Source organism: Schistocerca americana, chromosome 2 (assembly GCF_021461395.2).
Source record: "Schistocerca americana isolate TAMUIC-IGC-003095 chromosome 2, iqSchAmer2.1, whole genome shotgun sequence".
In the NCBI taxonomy this organism is placed as follows: Eukaryota; Metazoa; Arthropoda; class Insecta; order Orthoptera; family Acrididae; genus Schistocerca; species Schistocerca americana.
Window position 1 is genome coordinate 335,442,206 of NC_060120.1, and position 21,748 is coordinate 335,463,953.

At 38.5% G+C, this 21,748-nt stretch overlaps 1 protein-coding gene across 4 annotated transcripts in view; it reads left to right on the forward strand.

Moving 5' to 3' along the window:
* LOC124593138 (atypical protein kinase C) overlaps nucleotides 1–21,748 on the forward strand; it is a 760,580-nt gene that overhangs the window by 562,672 nt on the left and 176,160 nt on the right. For all 4 annotated transcript variants that reach the window (XM_047131902.1, XM_047131901.1, XM_047131903.1 and 1 more), the window contains 5 exons: nucleotides 4,641–4,821; nucleotides 5,248–5,346; nucleotides 9,738–9,913; nucleotides 11,895–12,129; nucleotides 16,785–16,965. In XM_047131902.1, the coding sequence (XP_046987858.1) occupies nucleotides 4,641–4,821; nucleotides 5,248–5,346; nucleotides 9,738–9,913; nucleotides 11,895–12,129; nucleotides 16,785–16,965 (872 nt within the window). The remainder of the gene's footprint in view (nucleotides 1–4,640; nucleotides 4,822–5,247; nucleotides 5,347–9,737; nucleotides 9,914–11,894; nucleotides 12,130–16,784; nucleotides 16,966–21,748) is intronic.

Consider the following 21,748-nt stretch of genomic DNA (forward strand, 5'->3'; position numbering starts at 1 on the left):
AATACCTAAAACATTTAAATATGAAATTCATCAAATATATTCTGAATAACATCTACCTAATCCTCATTTTTATGAAAAATGCCAGTCCTCAATTTTCTTATTACATATTGTGCAAAAACAACCAGTTCTCATGTACAGATATAAATTCTTTATTACTGATCTTGTATAAAAGATGGTTAATAAAGATTGTGTAAATTAAAAATAATTACAAATTAAATTTTTTCATCTTTGTGTAATCAAATCTTCACAGAACTTGGATCTATGTTTAAAATACTACCACTCTAGGACCTGAACTTGTGCCACCCATATGGCAGGCAAGCATTCTACCACAGAGCCACAATACTCATTTAAACGAATGATCTCATTTTAGAGTATTTAAAGGCACTCAGAAAACTTAAAAGTCAATTTTCGTGAAAATTTATGAGAGAGAAGACGTGAAAGTTGTGTGGGTCACACCAATATTGAGAAGGGCAATAGGAGTGATCCACTAAATTCTAGGCCCATATCATTAATGTTGATGTGCAGCGGGATATTGGAACACACATTGTGTCTGAACATTTTGAGTTACCTTGAAGGGAATGGTCCATTGACAGAAACAGAAGTGACTTACGGCATTCTCAAAGGTATTTTTATAGGCCCTATGCTATTCCTTACCTATATAAACAATTTGGGAGACAATCTGAGCAACCGTTATAGGTTGTTTTCATATGATGCTGTCGTTTATCATCCAGTGAAGTCATCAGAAGATTGAAACCAATTGGAAAAAAATTTTGGTGTGAGATCTGTATGGTGAGAAAACTGGCAATTGGTCGTAAATAATAAGAAGTGTGAGGTCAACCAAATGAGTGCTGAAATGAATCCATTAAAACTTCAGTTACATGATAAATCAGCCAAATCTAAAGGCTGTAAATTCAGCTAAGTACTTGTTGTTTGTTGTTGTGGTCTTCAGTCCTGAGACTGGTTTGATGCAGCTCTCCATGCTACTCTATCCGGTGCAAGCTTCTTCATCTCCCAGTACCTACTGCAACCTACATCCTTCTGAATCTGCTTGGTGTATTCATCTCTTGGTCTCCCTCTATGATTTTTACCCTCCACGCTGCCCTCCAATGCTAAATTTGTGATCCCTTGATGCCTCAGAACATGTCCTACCAACCGATCCCTTCTTCTAGTCAAGTTGTGCCACAAACTTCTCTTCTCCCCAATCCTATTCAATACCTCCTCATAGTAGATCTACCCATCTAATCTTCAGCATTCTTCTGTAGCACCACAGTTCGAAAGCTTCTATTCTCTTCTTGTCCAAACTAGTTATCGCCCATGTTTCACTTCCATACATGGCTACACGCCATACAAATACTTTCAGAAACGACTTCCTGACACTTAAATCTATACTCGATGTTAATAAATTTCTCTTCTTCAGAAACTCTTTCCTTCCCATTGCCAGTCTACATTTTATATCCTCTCTACTTCGACCATCATCAGTTATTTTACTCCCCAAATAGCAAAACTCCTTTACTACTGTAAGTGCCTCATTTCCTAATCTAATTCCCTCAGCATCACCCGATTTAATTTGACTACATTCCATTATCCTCGTTTTGCTTTTGTTGATGTTCATCTTATATCCTCCTTTCAAGACACTGTCCATTCCGTTCAACTGCTCTTCCAAGTCCTTCACTGTCTCTGACAGAATTACAATGTCATCGGCGAACCTCAAAGTTTTTACTTCTTCTCCATGAATTTTAATACCTACTCCGAATTTTTCTTTTGTTTCCTTTACTGCTTGCTCAATATACAGATTGAATAACATCGGGGAGAGGCTACAACCCTGTCTCACTCCTTTCCCAACCACTGCTTCCCTTTCATGCCCCTCGACTCTTATAAATGCCATCTGGTTTCTGTACAAATTGTAAATAGCCTTTCGCTCCCTGTATTTTACCCCTGCCACCTTCAGAATTTGTTAACATTGTCAAAAGCTTTCTCTAAGTCTACAAATGCTAGAAACGTAGGTTTGCCTTTTCTTAATCTTTCTTCTAAGATTAGTCGTAAGGTTAGTATTGCCTCACGTGTTCCAACATTTCTGCGGAATCCAAACTGATCTTCCCCGAGGTCCGCTTCTACTAGTTTTTCCATTCGTCTGTAAAGAATTCGCGTTAGTATTTTGTAGCTGTGACTTATTAAACTGATAGTTCGGTAATTTTCACATCTGTCGACACCTGCTTTCTTTGGGATTGGAATTATTATATTCTTCTTGAAGTCTGAGGGTATTTCGCCTGTCTCATACATCTTGCTCACCAGATGGTAGAGTCTTGTCATGACTGGTTCTCCCAAGGCTATCAGTAGTTCTAATGGAATGTTGTCTACTCCCGGGGCCTTGTTTCGACTCAGGTCTTTCAGTGCTCTGTCAAACTCTTCACGCAGTATCTTATCTCCCATTTCGTCTTCATCTACATCCTCTTCCATTTCCATAATATTGTCCTCAAGTACATCACCCTTGTATAAACCCTCTGTATACTCCTTCCACCTTTCTGCCTTCCCTTCTTTGCTTAGAACTGGGTTTCCATCTGAGCTCTTGATATTCATACAAGTGGTTCTCTTCTCTCCAAAGGTCTCTTTAATTTTCCTGTAGTCAGTATCTATCTTACCCCTAGTGAGACAAGCCTCTACATCCTTACATTTGTCCTCTAGCCATCCCTGCTTGGCCATTTTGCACTTCCTGTCGATCTCATTTTTGAGACGTTTGTATTCCTTTTTGCCTGCTTCATTTACTGCATTTTTATATTTTCTCCTTTCGTCAATTAAATTCAATATTTCTTCTTTTACTCAAGGATTTCTATTAGCCCACGTCTTTTTACCTACTTGATCGTCTGCTGCCTTCACTACTACATCCCTCAGAGCTACCCATTCTTCTTCTATTGTATTTCTTTCCCCCATTCCTGTCAATTGTTCCCTTATGCTCTCCCTGGAACTCTGTACAACCTCTGGTTCTTTCAGTTTATCCAGGTCCCACCTCCTTAAATTCCCACCTTTTTGCTGTTTCTTCAGTTTCAATCTGCAGTTCATAACCAGTAGATTGTGGTCAGAATCCACATCTACCCCTGGAAATGTCTTACAATTTAAAACCTGGTTCCTAAATCTCTGTCTTACCATTATATAATCTATCTGATACCTTTTAGTATCTCCAGGATTCTTCCAGGTATACAACCTTCTTTTATGAACTCAAGTACTAAGTACTTAGGAATTAAAATTACGAACAACTTAAATTTGAAAGAACACATGGAAAATGTTGTGGGGGAGGCAAACCAAAAGTTCATGTTATTGGCGGAACACTCAGAAGATGCAGCAGATATACTGTAGAGACTGCCAACACTATGCTTGTCCATCCTCTTTTGGAGTACTGATGCATGGTGTAGGATTAAAAGAGTACATCGAGAAAGGTCAAAGGAGGGCAGCATCTTTTGTAGTATCAAGAAATAGGAGGAAGAGCATCATGGACATGATAAAGGATTTGGTGTGGGACCTCGTTGTGGTGGGATCGTCTCACGTAATTTCAGTCACGAACATTCTCCTCTGAATGCGAAAATATTTTGTTGACACTGATATAAACAGGGAGAAATGATACTCATAATAAAATAATGGAAATCAGAGTGTGCATTGAAAGATATGTATGTTTGTTTTTTCTGCTTGCTGTTCGAATGTGGAATAATAGAGAATTAGCGTGTAGGTGATTCAGTGAATCCTTTACCAGGCACTTAAGTGTGATTTGCAGAGTAGATATGTAGATGTAAATGTAGAGTTGTATCGATATTTGAGTTCTGGACTTTATTTATCATGAGGATAAAAAAAAATACAAAAATTTGGTTATTGTGTGGTCTCCTTTTAAGAAACAAAAATTAATTGGTTGGCAAGTGTAAGTTGCTGAAGAATATTTAATGAAAACATGAAACTGCTTTCTTTAGGTGGTCAGCTAAAAATTGCACAGTTTTTAGAAGGTGATAATTTGCAAACTGGGACAGTGAATTAGTTTGACATACCTCAGACCATATTTTACAACAATTTAAAAGGCGAAGATCATATATTTAGAAAATCCAAGCTGCTCAACTTTTTAACAGCATGTGGAGCAAATCAGATAAACTGTCAATAAAAATATTCCCACAGATAGACTTTGTTGAAAATAAATGTTCATAAAACTATTACTTTAGAGGGAACAGTGAAAATGTGTAAATTACAGACTAAAAGAACAGAAGCAGCTAACAAATTTCTTTTAAGTAAGTGTATAATTGTACATCATTTTCTTTTAGGTATTTAAATTGTATTAAAAGATTCCATCCTTGTTCTGTTTGCCCTCTTTTCTTAAGTGAGAGTTGTAATTGGCAGAGGCAGAGGTTGATAAGGAAAACCTCAGTAAGTCAGAGAAAAAACTTCTGAACATCTAAGTGAGGAACATCTATAAGCACAAAAGAATTCCTGTTTCCTTTAAGTCTTGTTTTTAGACTGTATGTGAAGTTATTGGCCTTTCTTTTATTTGTTAGAATTTAGTGTTTCCAGAAAACATCTATTTCTGTTCTATAGATGCCACTGGCAGTTTCCACAGTTTGTGGTTATGGATTGCAACTGTTATAGGGCAAGTTCTTTGACTTTTTCAGCGAGCGTTTTGTGCCTTTTGTCAAGATCGTATTTGGGGTCTGGGGCGCCAAGGCTTCAAGTGCATCCAGTGCAAGCTCTTGGTGCACAAGAAATGCCACAAGTTGGTGCAGAAGCCCTGCAGCAGTGAGCAAGTTGAGCCCATTGTTAAGGAGGAGCACAATGGAGAAACCCCGACAATCAGTAAGACGTGAAATTTTTTCCACACATTTGAATTAAAATGTAATGCAGACAAAACTGTGATTATTAAGCTTTCAAGCATGATAAATTTCATGTTATCAGGTCGCAATAATTTTTTTCATCACCACAAATGAGGAAAAGCAGGGGGATATTGATAGCATATTTTATTGTTTGTATGGTTCAGTATTTGTTTAAGCATCTCCTAATACTTAAATCTGGTCAGTTAACAATTGATGTCTTATGGGCAAACCTGCTAGATAGGTAATTTTATAACATATCACCTGCTGATTCTTCAGAACGGATACTAGATATGAATCATTAAGGGGTAAATTATGTTCACTATTTTATTGTAGACCAAGTGTAGTACTATGAAAAACAAATTATTTTTGTTTTATGGCAGTGAAATTACAGTGAAATTTCATTTCACAGGTACACCTACATCAGAGCTGTTACCAGATTTGAAAGAATTTCCAGAACCACCACTAGATCTTACATCAGACTCTGTCCCTGTTGAAGATCCAACAAAGAGTAAGTATTCATATTAGTGAATGTATAATTATTGGATTCATTTGAATACTATTAAGTACTCACTGCAGTGGAAGTGTTGCTATAGGAGTTGTTGTGGTGCAGGTGGGCAGGCAGGCACGTGCGCGTCCCCCTGTTTTTCTGTCATAAATGAGAGGCATTCACTGCATCTTTCCAATGTGAGGCATTCTACACAGAAATTTGGAAAACTCATTGTTAGTTTTTATAGATGTTTCAAAATGCATTAGGTAATTGATTGTCTGTAATCACAAAATGATACAGCACCTCTGAAAACAGGCACCTAAACAACCACAGCTTTCGGCCAACATATACGGAGTGTCCCAGGAGGAATGGTGTATATTCGAAGATGTGACAGGAAGAATCATTTGAAGCAAGAAATTCGAGTAAACATGGGCTGTAAAATTCATACCTTAAACCCTACAAGCACTTGTTCAGTAGAAGAGATGCTTTTCATATAATCGAAGTTGACAGCCCTTAAGGTATGCACTTCAGGGCCCATGTTTACTGGACTTCTTGTCTTGTTTTGGTCCAGACTACCAGCTCTCAAAATATGAAAAGGAAAGGTCTTACAGTAGAAGAAATTCATTTCGGAGTTATCGAAGATGCAGAAGTGGACTTACGGTGTGAATTTCGGAGCCCATGTTAACTAGATTTTCTTGCTTTGCTTGATAATTTCTGGCATGTCCCTGAATAACATTTTCCAACAGTTTACCACAACAAATCTCAGTAAAAGACATGATTTGGAGAGCTCTTTACTGGTGTTTAATCTTGCGTAGTCATTGAATGTGAGGTGTCTAGGAAATCTGCTTTTTCGGATCGCTAGACAAAAATTCAAGCAAATCATATTGATGGGTTTTATTACAAAAAAATTAAATGACAATACTTAACTTTGACTTGTACATAGAAGTGTCGCAAGCAAAGGGCAACATACAAAATGATAAAGTTTCTTCAGTATAAATAATTCGTAAGTCACTGCTGTACAAAACACTAGTCTTCAAGCTGCTGTAGAACTGGACCATGACCAGTCGGGTGCAGCGCTTATGTCCTCTTTGCATAGAGGCTGCTGCTGTTGCGTTGTCATCCTGGAGAGGGGTCGGTCAGTGTGCAATTGGCTGACGTCTTTTCACAGCCCTCTCTGTTCTGTCATTCCAGACTGGCATGCCGGTGCTTGACTTTATGCCGTAACAACTGCAACTGCATGCTTAATGTTCTCGGTATTTTCATTTCTAATTTCAAACGTTTCATGTTTTGTGTGCTCAAACCCTGGCGTTCATGAATTCTCTTGAGGAAACAGCAATGTTGCCTTGACCTCAGGGATCACTCACTGTATTTGTCATATTAAGAAAATATGCATTTTAAGTGATATAGCACACACAACCACTGAGCTGCATTTTATACTTTAGCCTGTTAAAACTGCTTGTATACCCTTGCCTGTTTTTCTTCTTGGTTCATGTTTGAATCAGATCTGGGCGCACCAACTTACTTTATTTCCACCCTAACCATATGTTCCAGAATTTTACTTGATAAATTACACACTGTATTCATATTGTGTTGTTTTCAAAACTCACAAAATAGAAAACTCAGTAAACTTGTGCATAATACACTCAGAGAAACAAACTTGCTAATAATGGACATTACCCACAGTAAGCAAGCAAGTAAACTAAAGTAACAGTATGTATTTTGCATGCAGGTTATATTTTGTGCACTTTTCCTTCAAAGTGATATGTATGCTACCATACCCAAGTGCACTCTGGCAGAACATTTGCAAACATATTCCAACTGTAGACAGAATAACCAATGGCAGAAAGGAAAAAAAACTGTCTAAAACACTATCAAAACAATAATAGTATTATTGTTTTGATAGTGTTTTTACTGACAATGAAAGCTTAATAGAGTTATACAGAAACAGGGGTTTGATAGTGAAGTTTCACCAACTCTGTTCATTCCCTTTTGATGTAAGCAGTGGAATGTGAAAATAGTGTGCAGGTTGGCAGGACACCCTTAGACTGAAACACCAGGGCCTTCAGGATGCCCCTAAGGACTGTATTTCAAGGAAGCCATGCCCCCAAACTGCTGCTACATAGAGCTAAGTGGCATTCCAAGGCACAGCCTGAAGACTAACTACTATGTGTTCAAGAAGCATCGCTTGGTATCACATATTAATGGTTCCAAAAATGTTGAAATGTGTTATTTAAATCAACTTGGGGAGTACGTGAAATGCATTCTGATAATTTCAATTCTGCAGTACATTATTGAGAAATTTATTTAAATATATATTTTAGGGTGGCTCCACCTCAAAGTCTTTAATTAAGAGCTGCACGTGTTTGAAAATTATGTTGTGTTTATCTTAATTACAGTTTGTTACGCACCCATACATTTATGAATCCATACAAGAAATTTTGTGTCATAATGAAACCATCATTTTAGTTACTTTTAAGAAGTGTCATATATTTAATTTATTTCTTTTTTTCCTGAATTTTATAATTTACTGTAACCAGTGAGTTCGCACGCGAGGAATGTCAGCAGCTTTGTGCAAAGAGATTATATTGTTTCACACTTATGGAGTAACTTACTAATTTGTAAATGCTGAGAGAATATAAGCTGATAAAAGTTTATCTGAGTAATGATAACACATCAGAAATGTGTGTCATTGTAGAACACAGAGTAACAAATAAATTTTATGGATTCCTGTGCTCGCTCTCTCTCTCTCTCTCTCTCTCTCTCTCTCTCTCTCTCTCTCTCTCTCTCTGATGCATGATTCTGATTGGCTAGCATTACTTTAATCAGCTTCTCTATTTTGTCTTTACATTTTCTTTCTGTACTTACTTTTAAGCAGTGGAAATTTAAGATGTAAATTTTGAGACTTAGTTTAATCTTTTGATGTTATTGTTGGAATGACAATAACTTGCAGGTTTTTGAAAGCTACATAATTTGAGCATATTCAGTTTGCTTTGAATGTGTAATAATCTTTGATGAGACTGCTGTTTTGTAATCACAGAATGAAGATTGGAGATAACAGAAATGCAGCAAGCAGAATAAAAGCATGTATTTAGCAGTTACCAGGAGTGGAACTCATTCATTCTTGTATTTGTATGTCATGTAGAATTTCTAGCTCACTTTGATTTCTTCACAATTTTTACTTCTTCCCGACTATATGCTATACCGCTCATATCAGCTTTTAGAGTAGAGGGAAGAAACGCTGCTTCAAAAACTGGAAGTTCACTATTCTTTCTTTCTTTATGTTGTACTTCAGCTATGGTACAGTTTGAACATTTTAAGAAGTTTAGGTACATGTTTTGTTCTGACAAGGGGAGCCCACGACATTAGAATTATGGATTTACTTCAAACTTTGTACACTTTTAGTAGTCCATTAGGACAAGATAATGTGCAAGTAGTAAGTAAATAAGTAAGTACTTAAGCAGTTTCAAGAACATCACAAGAGTAGTTTTGCACACTGAGTATGAGCCAGTGTGTTGCTGCTTTGAGAAGGCAATGGTCAAGAGGTTAGTGACAGACCTCCATAATTAGTGGATCACTGGATTGAGTCCTGCTCTTAATTTTTTTTCCCATTTATGTTTCTCAACATTGGTCATATTGGTTCATATATGGCATTTGAAAAGTAATATAATGAGAAAATATGTGTATTTATGTTAACTTCTATTTATTTCCAGAGTTATTTGGCTGTTTACTAATTTTAAATATTACAACGTAACTGCTGACAAGTAAAAGACAAAATGTTTGAAGTTTTCCAAAAAATCCATGACTGTTGTGATATACAAAATCCTCTCTACCTGCAGCCAATATGCGTGGAACTGCTTTGCACCTGGACACCTAGGCCTGCAGACACAGAAACAGGCCCGCTTCAGCAGCTGACTTGTGTAATGATGAGACCTTGCTAATGTAGCAACGATGAATGGTGTACATGTGAATTTTTTGAAAATCACGAAATATACATTTTTACTGCAAAAATGCATGTGTCTCAATGTTCATTGACTACTGCAGTTAATGAATGTCATAAAGATCCAATGCATAATGCTGCTGCAAAACATCTCTGACACTAACCACTTGATCACCACCATCTTGTGCTCAAGTGTCAGTCCACTGGTACATCCTCTCCACTCAAATCTTCCCTTGTGATTTTCTTCAAATTGCCTAAGTAGTATGCCTTACTACTTGCACATTACGTTGTCCTAATGGACTAATAAAAGTGTACAATGTTTCAAGTAAATTCCTGATCTGAACATGGTGGCCTCTCCTTATGAGTCTTTAGACTGTGGTTTCTCCAGTACGATGCATTAATTTCAAAACTTTTGTATACATGCTTGATTACATGTCCAGTTCCATGATTTAATTAACTATTGTGTGTTTTGCAGCTGATGAGGAGTCTCTGGAGCCAGGATCACAAAGACAGTACTCCCTTAATGATTTCGAGCTGATTCGTGTTATTGGTCGTGGGAGCTACGCCAAAGTTCTTATGGTTGAACTGAAGAAGACACGTCGTATATATGCTATGAAGGTTATTAAGAAGGCACTTGTCACTGATGATGAGGTATGCAGTGCTCAAGGTGTTCATATGCAACTCAACTCTGTCTTCCTGTAACATCACAGAGTCTTTTATTCCAATGTATGTGTGAGAGGTAAAACCAACATTGAAAATGACATAGGCAGACACTCACCTATAGAAGACGGATGTGTGGCACATAGACTTATGTAACAGAAAAAGTACACACATTCACAAACAAAATCACAGTTCCTGTCCCTTTACCACCAGACTCCTTGTTCATCACTCTGGTTGTGACGTCCTTGATCAGCAGCATCCTCCAGCCCTGCTGCATTGTGACCAGAACACTAACTTTCCCAGCATCCCCCTGATACCAAACCCACACCATCTTTCATAATCCCCATGACCAACCACATGCTGACCTACGGTTATTTCACTTTTCGAGGCCAAATCTATAAATAATTCTGTGGTACTCTCATGGGTCCTTGCATGACACCATTCTATGCTGACTTACATTTGGACCATCTGGTGGAATCCCTCCTATCCAGTCAACACCTAAAACCCATTGTCTGGTTCAGATTCATTAATGAGATTGTCATAATCTGGATACATGGAAAAGACAACCTTTCTTTTTGCATGCATAACCTCAACACCTATTCCCAAGTGTGTCCCAACTAGTTCTTCTGAATTCAATGAGCCACCTTCCCACATGTCAGTCTCCACCTCTCATATGGTTCCATAAATACATCTCTTCGTATCAAGCTCACCAACAGCACGACTGTTTCGAAAACTGTCACCTGTTCCATGTGCAAAATGTCACATGCTTTATGCCTTCCATCAATGGTACGAATTACATTTGTAGAGTTGTTTAATAAAATGTCAAGTAATAATTCAGTGGTTAATATTGGCCTGAGAACATAATTTATTCTCCTTCTAATGGCCATACTAAGATAGAAAATATTAAACACTATGAACTCTGACATATTGTGTGATAATAGTGGAAAATAGTAAATCTGATGTGTTTAATAATTCATTATTTTTACTTATCAAATACTAATATCATTTGAAGTTGTTTTAGCAGAAGCATGCCAAATCACTACTCCTTCCATGTCCAATAATGTGCTGCCTTCTCCCACGACTTTTACTCCCTGGCCTCTCCATGTGCATACAAAAAAAACTTAAGTATATATGTATGTCTGCCTCCCCCTCCCCATCTCCCTCTCCCCCTACCGAACAAGGACGAAGTGCCGCAGGGCTTAGCACACTGGACTCGCATTTGGGAGGACGATGGTTCGAACCCGTGTCCAGTCATCCTGATTTAGGTTTTCCGTGATTTCCCTAAATCACTTCAGGAAAATGCCGGAATGGTTCCTTTGAAGGGCATAGCCATATTCCTTCCCCACCCTTCCCTAATCTGATGGGACTGATGACCTTGCTATTTGCTCCCCTCCCCCAAACCAACCAACCAACAACCCAACCAGTCTATCCCCCTTTCTGCCTTATTTAGTCTTTCTGGCAGAACTCCTTTCATCCTGTTGTTCAGCTGCTGAGACATCTAGCTATTCACTTTTGCCTCGCACTACCTCACTACCCCCTCCTTGCCTAACGTGCCCTTCCCTACTCCCTCCCCTCATCCATCAGCCCAGGCAATTGCTCTCAGTAATCAGTAATCATTGTTGCAGCTAGTGCAGTAGTGTGCATTTGGGTGTTTTTGTGGTCGTGTGTGAATTTCGGTAATTTCTACTAGAGAAAGATCTAGAGCTCAAAAGCTAGTGAACACTGTTTTCTTTTACACATGTCTGTGTGCCACACGTGAGTCTGCTTTAGGTGAATGGTTCCTTTCCCATACTTTGCATATTGTTCCATCCAGGAATTTCCATGTTTGCTCTCTACAGGTATACTTCTTGTCACTCATAAGTTATGCATTATATGTTAATGGTCATGTTCTACTTAGTAAGAGGATGATAATGAGAGTACGAACTTAGTCTTGCATCTCTCTTTACTTGAAGACTTAAAATCTTTCTTGCAGGATATTGACTGGGTGCAAACAGAGAAGCATGTGTTTGAAACAGCTTCAAACCATCCCTTCTTGGTAGGCCTGCACTCGTGTTTCCAAACACCGAGTCGGTTGTTTTTTGTTATTGAGTTTGTACGTGGAGGTGACTTGATGTTCCACATGCAGAGGCAACGTCGCCTTCCAGAAGAACATGCTCGTTTCTATGCAGCAGAGATCAGTCTTGCTCTCAACTTCCTGCATGATAAAGGTAATGCACATTATAGACTTCACATTTTTGACTTAGCTAACATGTGACATATCGACAACAGCTGGTACTGTTATTCAATTTCGTTGGTGATAATTATGAAGCCTTTTATTTTCCAGTTTACTTTCTTTATAAAATTTTAGTAATCTGACTGATAAATCTTGCACTGTGTTGATCACACAAAATTTGAGAGGTTTGTTAAAAAATGCGAATTTTTTTTTTTTTGAAAGAATTTTATTTATTCATCTACATCAATATTATACCCATTAAAAGAGTCCCTATTATTTTTTATACACATGTAGCTGAGCATTGTCCAATCCCTGGAATACTTCTGAGGCCCAGATTTAGGAATAGCTTTTAGGTGTCACAACCAAACCTTTTTAGTCTCATGTATGCGTATAAAATGTTGACTCTTTAAGTTTTCTTTCTTTTTTGCCAACAAAAAAGTCACATATGGCTATGTCTGGCAACTGTGGGGGCTGGGGCATCATTACAGTGTTGCTTTTGGCCAAAAATTAATGAGTAAGTGATTGAGTTTGAGCAGATGTATTATCATGATGCAAAAATTTGGTTTATTTTGCAACAAACCTGGGTATTCATCCACCCCCTAGATTGCTTGACACAGATGTGTATCTTATCTTCATTTAAATTCCCTGGCAAATTAAAACTATGTGCCGGACCAGGAATCGAACCCAACAGCTTTGCCTTTTGCAGGCAAGTGCTGTACTGACTGAGCTACCCATTCATGACTCAAAACCTGTTCTCTCAGCTATACTTCTGCCAGTCTCTCATCTTGTACTTTCTAAGCTTAATGAATACTTTTGGGAACTTTGCAGGTCTAGCTGTCCTGGAAGTAAGGATATTGTTCATACACGTGGCTTAACCACAACCTGGTCATGTGTCCAGAATGAATTTTCGACTTTGCAGTGGAGTATGGGATGATATGAAACTCCCTGGCAGATTAAAAGCATTTGCTGGACCAGAATCCAGTTTTTTCTTGAACCTTGTGGCAAGAACTCAGGTCACTGAAGATCACAGTGACAATAACCTTCACATTTGTTCACATTTATTGAGGTTTTTTCATTTTTGACAATCCAGAATGCTCCCTATAATGCTAATCAGCTCTGCTCACTGTGAAAATTGTGCCGAAGTTACAGTTTACTTTCGGCTTTCTAGGGGATGAAACAACCACTCAGTTCTTTGCCAATCTTAACGTTATATCATGATTTGTTTAGTGTAAGCAGGTGGTCGGGTCAAATAAAAATTATAGTTTAAAGATATACTTTACTTTGTTCTATTTTGAGTCCACATGCCAGCACTGCTCTAACAGAAAAGACCCCAACAACATGTTGGGCCCCTGACCACTTGTTTGCTTCTGTCACATTCCTGACATGCAAAATCATCTCCTCCAAAATAACAATAATTTTCACAAGTTTCACACATTATGACATTGTAAGATATTGTTAAATGATTATTTTGCTGTTGTTAATGAAATGTAATTATTTCATTTTATTGCTAAGGAAAATTCTCCATAACATGTGGCACATGGATACAGTTATGCTCATATACCCATGTGGTTCATGAATACCATACCTAAGAGTACAGATTTCTGGTGAAACAACTGACATGTGCAAATAATATCTTTGAGTCATTTTTACAGCATCTCTAGGATGCCATCTGTCACTGGCCACCAATGTTATCGTGACATTCCATTCCATTGGAAAGAGTTAGTCTTAGTTTCTGCTTCATACACATAGTCATCATCTGTTATAGCATGTTTCAGTAGTTTGACATCTTGTTGACTTCATCTGACAACTCCTGAGCAACATACATTTGCTGTTGTTTTTGTTAAATTCAAAACTTTGGAACAAATTTTGGTGCTGCACATTTCATACCCAAAAATTCTGAAAGAATTTCTTGAATAAGCCAGTTCATGTGCTAACAGAATCAGTAAATTCTCCGATTGTGATTGGTGATCGTTCATATTTGATTGTTTCACTTTTTCCATGGTTTCATCAGTTGATGATGTGCTAGAGCATGCATGGTGATCATTTTTAATACCTTCATGACATTCTTGAAACACTTATACCACTCAAAAATTCTTCTTTTACTCACAACATATTCACTGAAATCTGCATTTTATTGCAATCCCATTGCAAAATATAGTTCAAATTCTCTTAACCACTTTTATATAAAAACACAATCACTGATACTACCAAAACATATAATTCTTTTTGGCAGCAGACTGACTAAATATCCAATATGGTCGACACTGCTCTGAAACTTTTTAAACATGTTTACAAACACAACAAAGAAAAAATAATGTGAATTGAAACTTATGTATAGATTAATTATTTAGTTAGTTTATACTAGAGGCAGTTGCCAGATTTTTTCAAGTTTAGGAACTGATGAGATTCAGGTATAGGAGCATTGAGAGAAATCGCAAAGAAATTCATGCATTATCTAAGAGAAGCAACAAGACTAAGGAATGTGTAGCATAAAAGTTGTCAGCTAGCACTTAAACAGTAGCTGCTATCTATTTTAGTGTCTGAGGAATGCATTATCATTTTAACAGAGGATCATTGTTTGACCCAAATACCACCATACATAAAACTACTTCATTCCTGCTGACTATTTCATCTTTGCTCTTCCAGAAATGGCAAATAATTGAGAAAATAAACAACAATGAACTGTCAGCATATTGTTTACAGTGCTCTTGGGAATGCTACCAGATGGTTATATCACTCCCAAGTGATATTTTAAGAGGAAAACTGCTAGCTAATCTGAATGCAGACTACAGGGTGTCCAGCACAGGTGCCCCGATTTCTAAATTGAATGACTCGAGAACTAAGATAGATAGATGATTGCAACAAATAGTGTGTTTATTGGGAAAGCTGTAAAAAATTTATACAAATGGCTTGAAACAGTTTGAAAAGTCACTAACAGCTGGCATTGTAATTACAGTATGTAGTGCCTATAGGCTAAATAGTGCACCACAGCTCGGAACGATCAGTTCTACTGTTGAAATATGAAAGGAGGTTAGCGTACTGAGCCAAGAGGTTGAAATCATGTGTTTTTCTGGTATTGGAATACCATAGGTTAGAACACAATCCTTTGCCAACAAGGCACAGTTTTCAAACATGATTTAATGTTACAAAAGGAACTGATGTGAAAACCATTTGCAAATTCTTCATCAAATCTTAGTTTTTGAGACATTTAATTTCAAAGTGAGGGGTTCTGTTGCTGTATATCCTTTACCTGTGATGTCACACAGAAATAAGGTAAGTGCCAGGGCATATGCATTCAATAGACATCACCTAATCTGTTATCAAAGACAAGTCCAATCATTATCACCATAATAGTAGGAATTGTTAAGTAGATGCCCTCAAGTGTTTGTAAGACCATTCATTAATGTTAATAGTGTGTTAGATCCCATGTGAAGAGGGTGAAAAAAAAGTCATTCTCTCATAAGTCGGCTACATGGGTGCTGTAAGTTATTTATCGCCTTCAAAATTCTGTGCCTCTCATTTAAAGTACATCATCTAAATCTCAGTGTTGTAATAAACTGTGAAGCAAAATAGCCAATAAAGAGACAACACACTGCTCTCATAAACTTTGTAAGACATACTAACTATGGGTAATAAGTAACATTAGCACATTATACAGGTTGATTGTAATTTAACTATCACTACTTGGCAGAGCTCTCATTAAATACAAGTGATCTTAGGGCAGTGAAACTTTATGATAACATTTGTAAGGGTACTTGGAAGAGCAATAGTGAATAAACCATTGAAAGATGCACATTTTAATTTCCACATGAGAGGGTAACACCATTTGTTAATTGAACACCATGTTTATGCTCCACGTTGCAAACATTGTTCACTGTGATGACTGAATGCGTTCACAACTGCTTGGAACTGCACTAGAGATACAATTTCACAATTGTTTGCAGCACTTTTTGAACAATGGACCACCCAGCTGTCATGACACAGCTGGTGCACTGCTTGAATATCCCATGTTGCAACCAGAATTTTCAGCCAGGCCAACAGTAACATTTTCAACAGTCTGTGGCACAATTGGCCGTCTGCCTCTCCCAGGAGCAATTCTCAAAGTACTAGTTAATTCAGACTTGTGAATCTTGTTCTTCAACCGTGGTGCAGAAAGAGGAGCAACCCTATTGTTGTTGTTTTGATAAAACATCTTTACAAGTACAACCCTGTTCCCTTTGTCCAGAACATATTGACTGTTTGCAACTGTAATGTACATTGAAGCTTGTGTTTCAACACTATGTCACTATACCAGCAGTGGTGCTTAATAGTAAGTCATGATGCTGACACTTCTAACAACACAAATTGTGCAGCAAACAGTCAGAACGTCATTCATAGTGTGAGTGAGTGGCTCGAGTAACAAAAGTTTATTTATTACCATCCTGTACATAGTCACATCAGCAACGTTGCATCTCTTTGCCAAGAGACTGTGTAATTGTTTCTCACACTTAATTTTACATTGAATTTTTGTGTTTTTTGTTTCAAACTTGTAGCTTGAAGAATTGTATGCAGATGCTAACTTCCATTTTAAGAAACAAAATATAGCATTTTATTTTATAAATCTGGGCAGAAAAAATGTTTTGATTTCTCTTTCAACTTGTGTGTTTACAGGCATAATTTATCGTGATCTGAAACTTGATAATGTGCTCCTTGATCACGAAGGCCATATCAAATTGACTGATTATGGTATGTGCAAGGAAGGTATCAGACCTGGTGATACCACTTCAACATTCTGTGGAACACCAAATTACATCGCTCCAGAAATCCTCCGTGGAGAGGATTATGGCTTCAGGTATCAAGCAATCATAGACTCAAAAATGAAGCCTCTCTCTCTCTCTCTCTCTCTCTCTCTCTCTCTCTCTCTCTCTCTCTCTCTCTCTCTCTCTCCCCCCCCCCCCCCTCCATCCCTCCCTCCCTGTGTGTGTGTGTGTGTGTGTGTGTGTGTGTGTGTGTGTGTGTGTGTGTTTTATGCAACTGTTCTTTCTTAGATGAGAGATTTTCTTTTCTTTTTACAAAATTCTTTTCCTGTTACTGATCCAGTTGATGGCAGTCTCTCATAAATCATCAGTAGCATTCTTCTCATTCTATCATTGACTTATTGTGATTATAGATAAGTAGGTTTTACTGTGGGCTCAAAATCAATATGTTATACTTCAATAATGTTCTATTCACAAATATAAAATTTATCTTATTTAATACACATTGTATTTACTGATCCAATGAATGATTGAGTGTTATGTAAAATGACAGATTTGAGATCACGCCAATTAGAGCATGTACACCTTCCATCGAAAAAGTTCTGAGACTGATTTTATTCCTGGTGTGCAAGTCGTGTTACCACATTGACTATAGTGGCAGCTTGAACTAACAACTGTAAACAACAGATGTGTATTTCAGCAGCCACTTCTGAGCAGGTAGCATTAAGGGCCATACTGCTCTGGGATACCATGGCAGCTCTGCTGGCTGCTTTGCTGACAGTGCTCTGGTCTGGTAGTACAGGACGCCAGCATCTACATCTACAGCTACATCCATACTCTGCAAGCCACCTGACGGTGTGTGGCGGAGGGTACCTTGAGTACCTCTGTCGGTTCTCCCTTCTATTCCAGTCTCGTATTGTTCGTGGAAAGAAGGATTGTCGGTATGCCTGTGTGTGGACTCTAATCTCTCTGATTTTATCCTCATGGTCTCTTCGTGCGAGATGTACGTAGGAGGGAGCAATATACTGCTTGACTCCTCGGTGAAGGTATGTTCTCGAAACTTCAACAAAAGCCCGTATCGAGCTACTGAGCATCTCTCCTGCAGAGTCTTCCATCTATCATCTCTGTAACGCTTTCGCGATTACTAAATGATCCTGTAACAAAGCGCGCTGCTCTCCGTTGGATCTTCTCTCTCTCTTCTTTCAACCCTATCTGGAACGGATCCCACACTGCTGAGCAGTATTCAAGCAGTGGGTGAACAAGCATACTGTAACCTACTTCCTTTGTTTTCGGATTGTATTTCCTTAGGATTCTTCCAATGAATCTCAGTCTGGCATCTGTTTGACTGATGATCAACTTTATATGGTCATTCCATTTTAAATCACTCCTAATGCGTACTCCCAGATAATTTACAGAATTAACTGCTTCCACTTTCTGACCTGCTATAATGTAGTTAAATGATAAGGGATCTTTCTTTTATGTATTCGCAGCACATTAAACTTGTCTACAGTGAGCTTCAATTGCCATTCCCTGCACCATGTGTCAATTCGCTGCATTCCTCCTGCATTTCAGTACAACCTCTCGATATACCACAGCATCATTCACAAAAAGCCTCAGTGAACTTCCGATGTCATCCACAAGGTCATTTATGTATATTTTGAATAGCAACAGTCCTACAACACTCCCCTCCGGCACACCTGAAATCACTCTCACTGAGGGAGACTTCTCTCCATTGAGAATGACATGCTGCGTTCTGTTATTTAGGAACTCTTCAATCCAATCACACAATTGGTCTGATAGTCCATGTGCTCTTTCTTTGTTCATTAAACGACTGGGGGGAACTGTTTTGAACGCCTTGCGGAAGTCAAGAAACATGGCATCTACCTGGGAACCCGTTTCTATGGCCCTCTGAGTCTCATGGACAAATAGCGTGAGCTGGGCTTCACACGATCGTCTTTTATGAAACCCATGCTGATGCCTACAGAGTAGATTTCTAGTCTCCAGAAAAGTCATTATGCTCGAACATAATACGTGTTCCAAAATTCTACAACTGATCGACGTTAGAGATATAGGTCTATAGTTCTGCACATCTGTTCGATGTCCCTTCTTGAAAATGGGGATGACCTGTGCCCTTTTCCAATTCTTTGGAACGCTATGCTCTTCTAGAGACCTACAGTACACCGCTGCAAGAAGGGGAGCAAGTTCCTTTGCGTACTCTGTGTAAAATCGAACTGGTATCCCATCAGGTCCAGCGGCCTTTCCTCTTTTGAGCAATTTTAACTGTTTCTCTATCCCTCTGTCGTCTATTTCGATATCTACCATTTTGTCGTCTGTGCGACAGTCTAGAGAAGGAACTACAGTGCAGTCTTCCTCTGTGAAACAGCTTTGGAGAAAGACATTTAGTATTTCAGGCTTTAGTCTGTCATCCTCTGTTTCAGTACCATTTTGGTCACAGAGTGCCTGGACATTTTGTTTTGATCCACCTACTGCTTTGACATTAGACCAAAATTTCTTATGATTTTCTGCCAAGTGAGTACATAGAACTTCACTTTCGAATTCATTGAACGCCTCTCGCATAACCCTCCACACACTACATTTCGCTTCGCGTAATTTTTGTTATTCTGCAAGCCTTTGGCTGTGTTTATGTTTGCTGTGAAGTTCCCTTTGCTTCTGCAGCAGTTTTCTAACTCGGTTGTTGTACCACGGTGGCTCTTTTCCATCTCTTACGATCTTGCTTGGCACATACTCATCCAACGCATATTGTACGATGGTTCTGAACTTTGTCCACTGATCCTCAACACTATCTGTACTTGAGACAAAACTTATGTGTTGAGGCATCAGGTACTCTGAAATCTGCTTTTTGTCACTTTTGCTAAACAGAAAAATCTTCCTATCTTTTTTAATATTTCTATTTACGGCTGAAATCATCGATGCAGTAACCGCTTTATGATCACTGATTCCCTGTTCTGCGTTAACTGTTTCAAATAGTTCAACCGAGCGAGGTGGCGCAGTGGTTAGCACACTGGACTCGCATTCAGGAGGACGACGGTTCAATCCCATGTCTGGCCATTCTGATTTAGGTTTTCCGTGATTTCCCTAGATCACTTCAGGCAAATGGTTCCTTCGAAAGGGCACAGCCACTTTCCTTCCCCATCCTTCCCTAATCCGAGCTTGTGCTTCGTCTCTAATGACCTTGTTGTCGACGGGACATTAAACACTAATCTCCTCCTCCTCCTCCTCAAATAGTTCAGGTCTGTTTGTCACCAGATGGTGACACATATCTCCACAAGTCGGTTCTCTGTTTAACTGCTCAAGGAAGTTTTCAGAAAAAGCACTGGATTCTTTGTCCCTGCCACCCATTACGAAGGTTTGAGTGTCCCATTCTGTATCTGGCAAATTAAAATCTCCACCCAGAACCATAACATGGTGGGGAAATGTACTCGAAATATTTTCCACATTATCCTTCAGGTGCTCAGGTGCTCAGCTGCTGAGCCAGGGATCCTATAGAGACATCCAATTACCATGTCTGAGCCTGCATTAACCGTGACCTTCACCCAAATTATTTCACATTTCGGATCTCCATCAATTTCCTTCGATACTATTGCACTTCTTATCGCTATAAACACGCCTCCCTTCACTGTCCAGCCTGTCTCTGTGGTATTCATTGCAATCTGAATTTAGAGCTGCCAGAGGAATGCCTTCAGCCTCCACTCAGTAGGAGAGCTACAGACTTTATGTGTAGGTTCAAAATAAAAAGGGAATCCAAAAAAAGAAGTTCTGGGTACATCTCTTCATTGCTGATCAAGATATTTATGGGCTATTTGACTCTTTATAAATATTTAAGAAATTACGGTGCTAAATTTTCCAGTATCCTGAGAATGTTACTCTGTTCATTTGACGAGGTAGTGGAGATCTCCCAAGATTAACTGACAAAAAAGGTCATTGTTTTAAGGAAAGTAATCTCACCAGACGAAAACATTTACATGATGTGTGTACTCAGTAGGTAATTATTCATTGTACGTAGTGATATTTACAGTTTGAGTTGTTACTGTAAAGTTTACATAGAAGAGTTTTTCAGTTTTTATTTGAAAAGTACATTATTATAAACTGAAGTTTACAAATGACTTAAACAGAAGTCAGAAATCTGTTTCCTTTGTTTACACATCTTTTTTCTTAAAATAATCCTATCATGTCTGAATTCTATTGTGTCTGATGATCTGGCCCATTAGCATCACTTGTTGTAGCAGGAGATGTAGCTCAACTATATCGGTCTGGAAGTAGGCTCTGAGGAAAACTTGCATAGCCCAGATAGTAAAAGCGCTTTGACTGTGATGTAATGCTCTTGTGTTGGAGTGGAGCGTCAGGAACAAGCTGTGAGGAAATTGAGGGTCGATAATTTCCATGATCTCCAGGAAGCCAGAGTTCAGAAAGAGCATTATTGTAAGCAGTTTGAATGTGACTGTAATATGGAGAGGCTTATTCTTTGAACTGAGCTTCATTTATGACCCTCATAATTCCCAACACTTTTTTTAGCTCACGTGTTGAATAGTTCTGAGATGGAGTATCCTTAGTTGCAGAACTTTTCTGAATCTTACAGATAAAAGATTTGGTGTCAAAACTATTCATAGCGCTAACGTGGGTGGTTAAAATTAGGCAGGTAGTTCTTGGCAGGTCTACAGGTGTCCTGGTACGAGTGCTGCCATAAGTTGCCATGTATTTTGCTGGCAGGCCTGCCACACTCAGGTAGATGCCATATGTAGGAGGCTCCATTGCGTCCCGTGCTTATGTTTAACATTGCCAGCAGACCTGCTGTGGCATCCCAGTGTCGTAGGGCCCTAAGTAATGTAGGTGCCACCATATTGTATCAATATCGTTGTG